This window comes from Diabrotica undecimpunctata, chromosome 4 (assembly GCF_040954645.1).
Source record: "Diabrotica undecimpunctata isolate CICGRU chromosome 4, icDiaUnde3, whole genome shotgun sequence".
Lineage (NCBI taxonomy): Eukaryota > Metazoa > Arthropoda > Insecta > Coleoptera > Chrysomelidae > Diabrotica > Diabrotica undecimpunctata.
Window position 1 is genome coordinate 69,563,840 of NC_092806.1, and position 12,863 is coordinate 69,576,702.

Consider the following 12,863-nt stretch of genomic DNA (forward strand, 5'->3'; position numbering starts at 1 on the left):
AACCTTCCCACATATCTATCTCCCAAAATGCCATCACTTATTTTAAGAAGTGCTGTTTCACAGTTGTGAAATAGCTTAAACCCGGACTGAAAATCAGTTTAAATATTATAGTTAGAAATATAATCACGAAGCTGTATTTCCAGATAAAAATATTACAAAGATTACAAATTAAAAAAAAATGTAATAAAAAAATAAAATAAAAAAAGGTTCATAAAATAATAATATTTCAATATATTTTATTCATTATATTACACATGTATAATATATTATAAGCTATTGCTTATACATTATTGCATTTAACATCTGTGCTCGCCTATCACAATCACATTTTTAATATCGGTAGTAGAAATTACTGCATATGTAGTGTTACTTCCACTTACAAATCTAGTACTGGTTATATTTGTTTTACTAATGTATGTTTCATATGTTACAGTAATATCATCAAATACGTAGTACGATCCTACATTGTAGCTTGGTTTCAAAGTAGATTTGCATATTTCGTTTCGACATGAAGATTCATCATAGAATGTTCCATTGACTAACGGAACCAAAGCAGTGAAATTCATAGTATGATAGGGCTGTGGATCACTTATAAATGATGGTATATTAGTTAATTTTTTAGTTAATGGTCCAGAATCGGTAATCCAAGTTAAATTGACTCCTGATACAAAAGTTACGTTATATTCAATTCTTGATCGTTTTGAAAGATCTGAAAAATCGATTTCAGGTTTCAAAGACTGAACACAGGATGCAGTTAAGTTAACAAACAAATCACCTGCGTAAAAAGTACCGTTATATTCGGTAGTTTGCTCGAAACCATAAATCGTTTTTTTAAATGGATTCACTTTACCCTTTGAATAAAATTCAAATTCAAATTGACCAAGGTTCAGTATTGAAACGTTGTGTGTTAGGTTGTTAAAAAGAGCCAGAAAATCCTCATTATTGTTAACTGGAGAAATAGCTGTAATGTTCAGACCAAATTCTTCATTGGTGCTATAATCGATCGTAATGTTGTCTGTCGGAAAAGGAGACTTGTTGGCTGCCTCATAAAATCTTATGTTGCTGAAACATAAGACATAGTTTTTTTATTTTTATATTATAAATTATCTAGTATGATAATGAAAGCTTCAAATTATTTAAGTGATTTTAAAGACAAATAATTTATCGATATTTTCAAAAACTGATGCCATTTCAATAGTTTGATAATATAAAATGTCCAGATATAATTTAATATGGTTATTACGTTTACTACCTGTTACAGCTTTTAGTTATTACAGGTTTTGCAATTTAATAGACAGTTTCTATTATAACAAGATATCATAAAATAGAAATATTCTTTGATTTTTATAGTTATATTTTATAAGAAAGCAGTAGGAATTATATTTTTATGTGTACATTGTGATTTATCTTTAATTATTTGACTTGTTTTTACTTATTTGTGTTTGAGATTCATTTTCTAATTTCTAGTTTTTTGATGACTTTTTACGGTGGTTCTCCTATCGTATATTGTTTGGGAACTACAAGTATAACTAGACATATTCTATTTGACATTTAGACTTCAAATTTATAAATCGTTTCCAAAATATAATCTTTTGAAAAATAAATTATTTTATTTTTGTTACTTGAAAATTAAATTCTTTTAACGAGTTAATTTTATCTGCCTAACTCATACTTACAATTCACACGTATTATCATATATCTTAAAACACAAGACATACTAAATATTCTATTAACACATTTATGTAGTTTAATATCAACAATATACTCTCAATAAGATGATGAATATAATATTTTAACTTAAAAATGATATCATGTTCTAATCATCTCATTCTCATCTTATCATCAATACGTGTCATTATTTTGTGATGGGAACAAAGTAGTAATATATTAAACTTGATTTCTTGCAATTTACAGTTTTTTATTTACAATACTTCTTCAAAAAAGTGATTTACGTACCTATTTTTTGTTGAAAGTTCTTCTTCCTGAAACAAAATATAATGATATAAAAACACATAAAAACTATTAATTTGCTTCATTCCAGCAATAATTTTTTTTAAATTAGACTTTTATTTAAGAAAGTTTAAAAAATACGTCTGCTAATGAATCGCCTTCGATAGTCTTGCCACACTTGCGAATAAAACGTTCGTAACATTCAATTGTAGACCACGGTATCTAATATGCCGCCAGAAACAACGTATCATAACCAAACACCGGCCGTAAAAGCCTAGATTTCTTGAAGGGGTGCTTTTTATGAAACTTAGATTGTAATAGTTTGGTAATTAGTATCATCATTATCATCATTGTGTAGTGCTACACACCTAGGCGGGTTATGGCTGACTGTACAACTTTTTACAATTGGCTTGGTCCTCAATGACTCAGTAATCCAGTGGAATGTTCATTTTTTAAGATCTGATTGTATGTTGTCTTTCTATTGTATTCTGGGAATCTGCATAAGAGGCATTTTCCTGCAGGAACCGAATACCAAACTATGTTTCTCGTTATGTAGTCTATAAACGTACCCTGCCTACCATTTCCAGCCCAAAATATTTTTTTTTCAATATACATTTTTTTAAAAATTGCACTAGTTTTATTAACAATTTATTTTGTACATGGAAACTATAAAAACAATTTTTATTATTGTTTATACATAAAAAACATACTATATATGGTATATGTACTATATATAAAATACATCCAAAATAGAGTAAAACATTATACATAATTTGCACCTTGTGGGTTTTTGATCATATATATTATATATATATATATATATATATATATATATATATATATATATATATATATATATATAGAGTATATATAATGTATATATAATACATCCAAAATAGAGTAAAACATTATACATAATTTGCACCTTGTGGGTTTTTGATCATATATAATATATATATATATATATATATATATATATATATATATATATATATATATATATATATATATATATATATATATATATATATATATATATATATATATATATATATATATATATATTGTTATGATTCATTTTATCCGCCAAAGATAAAATTAAAATTACTAAATAGACCATCTAAATAAATTTTCAAGATATCCTGGAGAGTTGTTATGCTATGTAAAAATACAAAACAATATTGGTTTGCTCTTAATATTTCAAAGTATACAATATTATAAGTCAAATAATTCACCTAATAAACTATAAAAGATATTTCGAAGAAATGAAAGTCCATTATCTTTGGATTACCTGTAGTAAACAAATTTTAAGATATGCATAAATTATTTTCTTTGTAAAATATATATTCGAGTGACGTGAGGTAGCTTAAGTAAAATAATGGAACAATGAAAGTGGATTTTCCAAATAGACTTGTACGCCGATACGGTGAATAAGACAATAGAATCGAAATATTTAAAATGTATAATTCTCCGTTAGTTTTTAAGAAGTTGTAGAACCGATTAGCATGTTAATATTTTTAGGAAATTTATAATTGTAGGTAAAATTTTTTGTTTGTTATCTAAATGGTAGATGGGAATACGTATGACGAACTTTGATTGGCAAAGAGTGGAAAAAGTGGGAGATTTATGTAGGAAGGAGAGTTTAGCTAGATTTTAGAGGGAAGAAAGATCATGAGGTTTTTTCCAAGGGTGCAAGGCGAACAGTCGTTGTTCTTTGGCGGTTCCCAAGTGATAGTAAGCATTAGAAGTGAATGTTTGTGAGTTTTCGTGGACTAAGTGTATCCTGACGGAAGCTGATCCAGTAAAATATTGTAAGTCATACTTTTCTACTTATATATTCCAAGAGTCACTGTTCAGGCCGGAACGAGAGATTCAGTTTATCGAGAGGAGAAGAGGCTAGCATCTTTTGAACGATACGTGCATCTGAAGGAGATCATTGAAGACGAAAGGCTCGCAATAATTTGTTGTAAGATTGCTGATTACCTAGGGAACTGCTAAGAATAGATAGTGTAGACTACAAGGAACAAGGATTTGGACAACTCATCTTCAGAGAGATAGTTTTTTTTGTTACCATTCGTCAGTTTTTTTTTTATCAACAAAGTTTTTTTCTTTTAATTGCTTTAGAAAAGGTAGAAATATTTATCAGAAGATATAGAACAACAATTTTGATTTGAAATTTTAATTTATATAGTATATAACAATAATTTTTGAAGATTCACGTACGTAGAACAAAATTTTGATAATCATTGTATAAGATATTTTTTGTTTAAGATATTTGAGTGTGAATTTTATTTCAATATATAATTTTGTATCATATATGACTATTATTCCGGTATTCCTTAGACCTTACCTATCATATGTAAAGCATAGATTTTGAAGCACGAATATAACCCTGAGATAAGAGAATTAAATAGTGTGATAAAATCATAATTGCATTATTTAAATAAGTTTAATTAATTAATTTATTAGCTAATTAATTGCTTGGCGCACCTCTGACTTTTAATATCGCATTAACTGGCTTCCAAACTGTGAGGCTTGAAAATATCGCAGCTTTACGTATGATGATAGGGAGAGAGATCCGGAATAAGTACAGGAAATCCAGAGATAAAAAAATAACATTGAGGGAATTCGAATTTGAAAGTATTTTGACAATTTTTCCAGTGGATAAAAATTTTAATTATTGATTGATCGTAGTTAGTTGAATTAGTTGATATTTACTGCAATTGAATTATTTGTTTTTTATTTTCTTTTCTAATCGTACATTTGAAATTTATTTTGAATTATTTGAATTTTACTGATTGCGTATTTGATATTTGTTGAGAAAATTTATTAAATTTAGGGAGAAATATTTGTCGTGTCCTGCAACATATAGAGTGTGGCAAAATTTCACTTTTGGCGGGGACAAAAACAGTAACGAAAAGAAATAATATGTCGACCACAAGGAGTCAAAGCAAAATGCAAGAAAGGAAGGAGGATAACAGAGAAGAGGAAACAATTGTTGAAGAAGGATCGGATAATGAAGGAAATGCTACAATAATGGAGGAAAGAAAAGAAACAGGGATGTTAGAAAAATTATTAGCAATGATGCAAATACAGACACAAACAATAAATGAAACATCAAAGAAAATGGATAAAATGGATAGAAATCAACAAGATACAAAACAAACAATGGAAGAAAACCAAACGGGAAACAAGGCAAGCAATAGAACTAAACAACAGGAATATAGAGCAGCGTCTGGAAAACTATGAACAGGAAATTAAAGGATGTTGAGGGGATAAAGAAAGAACTGGTACAACAGATAGAAGAAATAACCCTAAAGAATGCAAAACAAGAGACAGAGATTAAAGATATCCAAAATACAATGAAGGAGATACGAAATTTCCAGAAAAAGGAACTAGAGAAATTAGAAACAAAATTTGAAAACGCGTTACAAGAAGATATGCGAGAAATAGAAAGAAAAATGGAGGAAAACAAGAAGGAACAAAATTCCGGGGAAAGAAGGGAAATGGTTATCCATGGAACAAGCGAGGCGAAAATACAATTTGGCGGGGATAATAGAAAAACACACCCAGTACCGTTTGTTAAAAATTTAAAAACTAAATTGCAACATGTTAGATATTTTGACGATTGTAAAAAAACAATTAGAAACCATCTGAAAGAAGAAGCAGCGTTATGGTATGAAAGCAAAGAAGATGAGTTTGAAAATTGGACAGATTTCGAAAATAAATTTCTCAATTATTTCTGGGGGAAAAATAAACAAAGGGAAATCAACCAAGAGCTACAGAATGGAAAATATCACGAGAAAATGGGAATATCTGAAGAAAGATATGCTTTGCAGATATATAACAATTCAAAATATCTAGATTACAAATACTCTACCGAACAACTGGTAGAAATGATAAGCAGACATTTCGAAGAAACGTTGGAGGATCACGTGATTTTGAGAAACTATCAAGATATTGATAGTTTGTGCCAATTCCTTCAATTAAAAGAAGCGAAAAGAAGAAAAATGAGAAACAGAAGACAACATGACCAATATAATGGACCGGAAAGAAGGTATCAATCAAATTATGACCAGAGAAACCGACATCCCCGGTCAACAAATGAATATAGGCCAAGAGAATACCACAATTACACTAGACAACAAAATTATGATAATAGGAATGACACACAAAATAGAACATATGAAACTCACAAAAGGAACAGAGCTGCACAAAATCCTCCGAATAGGAATACGAACGAACAAAGGGACGGTAGAAATAATCAGAGCTTTCAACGACAAAATAGAAGGGAGATAAATCATGTAGCAATAAAAAACGAGGAAGAAGATGTATGCAACGAATCCAGACAGGATCCACTAAACAAAAGTAAAAAACTCTCTGGTATATTTTGTCGCCCGAGAGAGTTTATACAGTTGGCGGGAAACGCAAAACAAAATTCTAATTCCAATCTAATATTTTTAAATGCATTTATAAAACATAAAGCGATTAAAATTTTGATTGATTCTGGATCGGAGATATCGTTATAAAAAACTAGTAAAAGAATTAAATTTGGAGAGATTTGTGTATAAGATTCCTAGGGCTGTTTTAGTGGGTGCAAACAATAAAAAATTGACGTCAGTAAACGAAGGTTTGGAAGTACGGATTAGAGTGGGAGACCAATTCCATATTATGCAATGTGTGGTGATCAAAGATTTAAATCATGATATGATTGCCGGAATTGATGAATTAAGTGAAAAACATATCACCATTAATTTTTCGGAAAATAAACTGGAAATCAGAGCAGAACCAGACAACACAGAAGAAGAAAAGGGAACAGATAGGACAAACATTTTTGAAAGAATAAACGAACAGGAAAAACATAAAGAAATCAATATGACCGTAGAGGATAAACCGAAAGGACAAGAAAAAAATTAATCAGAAGAGAAAAAGAGAAGGAAGAAAAAGAAGAAGAGTTCGAAAAGAAGGCAGGAAAACAAGGTGGAGACAAGAGAAAAACAGGAAATAGAGGGTACAGAAGAATTGGTGGCAACCGACGATAAAACAGAAAGGAAGCAGGAAGAAAAGGAAGTGATCATAAGAGAAACGAAAGGAGTAGAAACGTGGTGCTCGGAATACCAAATGGAAATTGAAGATAGAGAAAAACCAGAAGAAGAAATAAAGGATGAGGACAAAGAAGAAATGGCAATTATGGACGAGCATAATTTGCATAGCATCTTTTGAACGATACGTGCATCTGAAGGAGATCATTGAAGACAAAAGGCTCGCAATAATTTGTTGTAAGATTGCTGATTACCTAGGGAACTGCTAAGAATAGATAGTGTAGACTACAAGGAACAAGGATTTGGACAACTCATCTTCAGAGAGATAGTTTTTTTTGTTACCATTCGTCAGTTTTTTTTTATCAACAAAGTTTTTTTTCTTTTAATTGCTTTAGAAAAGGTAGAAATATTTATCAGGAGATATAGAACAACAATTTTGATTTGAAATTTTAATTTATATAGTATATAACATTAATTTTTGAAGGTTCACGTACGTAGAACAAAATTTTGATAATCATTGTATGAGATATTTTTTGTTTAAGATATTTGAGTGTGAATTTTATTTCAATATATAATTTTGTATCATATATGACTATTATTCCGGTATTCCTTAGACCTTACCTATCATATGTAAAGCATAGATATTGAAGCACGAATATAATCCTGAGATAAGAGAATTAAATAGTGTGATAAAATCATACTTGCATCATTTAAATAAGTTTAATTAATTAATTTATTAGCTAATTAATTGCTTGGCGCACCTCTGACTTTTAATATCGCATTAATATATATATATATATATATATATATATATATATATATATATATATATAGATATATATAAATGTTTTGGATGGGTTGGAGTCAATAAAAGGGCTATTGGTTAACTATTTTTTATCTCGAGCTTTCAATTGTGTTTACAATTATTATCAAGAGCTGCAAAAAATACAAAATATCTTACAAAGAGGAACTAGAAAAAAAAATTTTTTTTGTTAACTTACCAAATAAAATTAGTTTAGTTAATAAAATTGCTGCTTACATATTTCAAAAAGAATTAATATAAAAATGTTCTTATCTAATAAACGTTCCTCTGAAATTTTAATATAATTTTGAAAAAGTTTCTTAATACAAAAACAATTGAATTTATAAATAAGTTAGAATAGCGACCAATTACAATTAAGCCTCAATGTCATAAATGCCAACTTAAAATTTTTATTTTTGACAATTATATTGCCAAAAATAAAATTTTGTTTAAAAGTTTTTTTTGTTTTGTAACAAAAAAGAAGAAGATTTATTCACCATTGATATATGTCTGAAAAAATGTAATAAATATATGGAAAATTAAATCAAAATGTGATATTTTACTGGTTTCATATATAAACTACAAAGAAATAATGTAATTATAAATTTTACTTAGATTTTGAATTTCTGATCTTTTGTTTAAATTATTATCACTTTTGCTAATACAAACCATTTCCAAAAAAGTCCTTTTGTATTTATTACTTTCACTACACAAAATTTTAATGTTATCAAAATCCATAATATGGTCTTTATCGATTACATGCTCTGCCAAAGCACAAGATGGTTTTTTAATTCTGCAATCACTTTTGTGAGAAATAATGCGATTTGAAAGATTTCTTCCGGTCTCACCAACATACTCAGCTTCACACTGAGTACAACTAAAGCTGTATAGGTACTACATTTGTTTTATCTAATTTGTCTATAGATACATTAAATTATTGTATACAGCTTGTATACAGATTTGTGAGATTTGAATTGGAGAAGAGTGATGTGTCCTACTTGTTTTTGTTTGCAGTGTCTTCCGTATACCAACCAGGAGTTGACAATATATGTTTTAATAAGATGAAATATTATTTTTAAATATAATCTTTTTAGCTTGATTTTGAAACTATATAGTTCTACAAGCAAGCCATACAAATCAACACCCCCCATCGAAATATTATATTCTTTAACAATCGCTAGCCTTTCGATTTCTACGAGTACATAGGTTTTCTCTTGTTCTACCATCTCTTCACTTTATTAAGAGGATATTTAGTTAAAGGTTTTCTCTTGTTCTACCATCTCTTCACTTTATCAAGAGGATATTTAGTTAACCATGTACCGTTAACCTGAAGATGCATAGCAAATTATAATATGCGAAACTAGTCGTTAGTGGTAGAATAAATAGTTTGTGAGTAAGTCTTATTCTTATTTCTTTTTACCCATTTGAAATGGACTCACACAGGCAACATATTTAAGATTTGAATATTTTATATACTTCATCATCCGTACATTATTTTTGGTTACCGGAATAAGTTTATTTTTTATTTGAATCTCTGACATCTCATTTTACACTTCATTTCTTTCTACTTTTAAACTCTATAAATAGGTTATGTATGGGTTTATTAATTTTTGGAATTAAAAAATTTAAAATGGAATTTTATATGCGCTGTTAATTGTTAAGTGATATTTCTCTTTGTTTAACACATTTTGTTTTGTCCCTTTTTTGTGAATGGGCACAATGGTGTTTTCCTCTCATCTTATTAGTATTTTTGCTTCTTGTCATGTCAGCTGGTATATTTGACGATGCAGTTATTTTCCCCCATATTTTAAGAATTCTGCTGGTATTTCATCGGTACGAGTAATTAAAAGTTAAATTATAATTAATTATAGTATGGATAATGACATTATTGTCATATCATATTCATATTTAAAATAATGTGTAGGTACCTACATTTTCCACATAATTTCAAATATACAAAAATTTACAAAATAATTCTATTGAAAAATAGGTTACTTGAGCTTTTAGTCATCGTACCAATTATCACATAGATACATACTTAATATTATTTTTATAATGTTTAGTGTTTTTTTTTGTGAAATAATTATATTTTTCATTAAATGGCCTATAATATTAACCTTTAATAAATAATCATTAATGTTATTATATAGGTGATTTATTATATCAGTTTAGATTATGGATGCTTTATATACTATAGAGCAACCTGCACATACTTAAAAAAAGGTAGATAATTTGAAATCAAAAATTTAATATTTTATGATTATATTTTAGGTTTTATAACATGCAGAACTTTTTATAAAAAATAACTTTTTTATATTGAAGAAGAAGATGAATAACAAACAACTCCGAATAGCAACATACAAGCATGCAACGTACATTCCATGATAAGACATGAAAAACTCTATAAACTAGAAGAGGAATTATTGGGGAGCATTATTTTGGGATATAATGGGACTATAAGAAAATAAAAGAAGAGATGAAGGATATGTGGACTTATATTCAGGCAACAGGCTTTACTACAAAGACAAGGAAGACTACACATACGGTGGAGTGCTCTCTTAATGAGCAAGAAGAGAAAATCACAACTTCAGATAATTCATAGCATTTTAGACACGGTTACATATATGATATTAAAACTAAATTTACAAACCAAAATAAAGATTGTGTAGGTTTATGCTCCAACTGAAAAAGCAACTGATGATGACGAAATACGTTTTACGATAACCTCAAAAAAAAAGCTATAGGCAACAACAAAGAATCTAAAATAATAATAATGGGCGATTTTGGGGGATGGGGGGGGGGAAGAAAAACAAGCGGAGAAAAACTTATGTAATTCCTGCAACAAGAAAATGTGTATGCTATGAAAACGTTTTACAGAAAGAAACACAGTATAAAGTGAACATGGATACCAGCTAACGGAACTACCACAAATAAAATATACTATTTTCTAAAAATTATATTTACAAAACTCCTTTATAATAGGTATAATAATAAAAACCCTATCGGGCTACATCACAGAACGTTTTCGGAATTAATAGTCGATTTTCAGTGCTATCTGGATGTACATATTTAAAGCCACTAAATATGTGGATAAAAACCCTTTAAATGTAGTTTGATTAACTTTGAGTTACATCTTGGATAATTAAATTTTATGATGATTAAGTTACAAAAAGAATTACCCACATTGCAATGTAAGACTTCACTAGGTTTGCTAGTCCTTGGACGAAATGTCTGTGAGGACTTGTTGATAGCAACTGTAAAAGTTGCTGAAACTGCAACTAAACAAGTAATGAAGGAAAGAAGACAACTACTAGCGGGAAATAATCGCCATAGTCAAACATACGTAGAACTTCATAAAAAAATTTGAAAAGATCTAAAACGCGACATAAAAAATGAAACGAGAACTTAATCGAGCCAGTAATTTAGAACAACAGGGGCCCAAAACTGTCTATCTAAGACTAAAACAGGGTGTTTAAAAAATTATCAAAATTAAAGACACCAATAATAAGAAAGAGCAGGGCAAATATAAAATAACATAGATAGTCGAAGACTTCTACAAAACTTTATAAAACTTGTAAAGCCAAACTAATGAGCCAACAAAGGAGAACGTCAAAAGAAAAATAAAAAATATTGGATCAGAGATACTACCAAATATATAGGGATTCCAAATAGAAAGAGCTAAAAAATAATGAAGCTCCAGAATATGACAGTATAATTGTTGAGCTTATGAAAACAAGCAAGACAGTATGAATCCCTATATAAAATCCCTTAGACTGGAACGAGAGTCTAAGATACTCTTACATAAAAAAGGAGACATGTAAGGGGAAATGTAACCTAAAGAATTGTAGACTTATATCGTTGTTCAGTCAAGTATTCACACTGTTTATGAGAGTTATTAACAATCGGTTAACTTACAAAATGTATAATTAATAATAATTACCAATAATAACCTGTTAAACATCCCGACTTCGAATTGAGATAGCCGAGTGGTTCAGGTTAGCCGATGGATCAGTAATTGCCGTAAGAAATCGGAATTGAATTAACAACTCGGGGTCACTCACAAATTGATCCATACCAGAAGACGCTTAGAAACTATAAAACAGTAATATAAGTATAAATAACAACTTTTTTGTTTTCTTCAATGATTCACAATTGGTTGTCCATACTGTTTATTTTTACGTACCATATCTCATTATTTAAGTCAAACAATGTGACTAAAATTCCCCGCAGATAAGAAGTTAATCAATCAAACAAAAAATATATAAAAGTTATAAAAAAAATATATAAAAATTTTTAATTTACCTTTGCAGGAAATGCTAAAGAACTAGAAACTACAAGCAATACTGTAAGCAAATAATACATCTTGATGTACTAATAGTTTATGTAAGATAAAAGACGTAAATAATCCTTTTATATCTTTTTGATAAAATTTTCAATAATTTGATTTTTATCACAAAATATCTATTAGTCCAGTTACTGAGGCTTAAAATATGGTAATACCTTCGAATTTTTTATAACTGCATCGATTTCTTTGAAAATTTCAAATTAAGCTTATCTTACCCTCCACTTCAAAAGTTATATACGCTCTAGGTGCGCTTTTTGTTTTTAAGGGATGAAAACTACCCCTTATTGAACAAACTGGGAAAAACACTGATTTAATTATTTTATGCACTTAAATCTTGTTTGTTCGCATAAGGTAAATATTGTAATGTGTTTTCTAATATGAAAATTAATTATTCACAATTTGCAACCCTTAAAACCCTTTAAAAACCCTTAAAAGCTAATAAAAAGTAAGTCGTAGCAGCTTGAGACATTTCAATTATGTATTTAAATACAAATAAAAATTAATAACCTAGCTATACAATAATATTTTATTTATTTAAAATTTTCAACCCTTACAACCACCCTTATGACAAAAATGAATTAAAAATGAATTAAAAAATATTTTTATCGGTTTGAAACATTTCTTGAGTGCATTTTATTTAACGAAAATTAATTTTTTGCATATAAAATAACGTATTATAATTTCAACATTTCAACCCTCACAACCAACCCTTTTTTTAAAAAAT

At 28.6% G+C, this 12,863-nt stretch overlaps 1 protein-coding gene across 1 annotated transcript; it reads right to left on the reverse strand.

Annotated features, from left to right (window-relative positions):
• Positions 1-211: 211 nt before the first annotated feature.
• On the reverse strand, positions 212-12,202 carry LOC140439651 (uncharacterized). Its single transcript, XM_072529691.1, has 3 exons — positions 12,097-12,202; positions 1,957-1,982; positions 212-1,062 (listed from the first exon to the last, which is right to left on the reverse strand). Exons 1-3 carry the CDS (start codon positions 12,154-12,156, stop codon positions 297-299), a joined length of 852 nt encoding a protein of 283 aa, XP_072385792.1. The 5' UTR covers positions 12,157-12,202; the 3' UTR covers positions 212-296.
• Between the last annotated feature and the right edge of the window lie 661 nt (positions 12,203-12,863).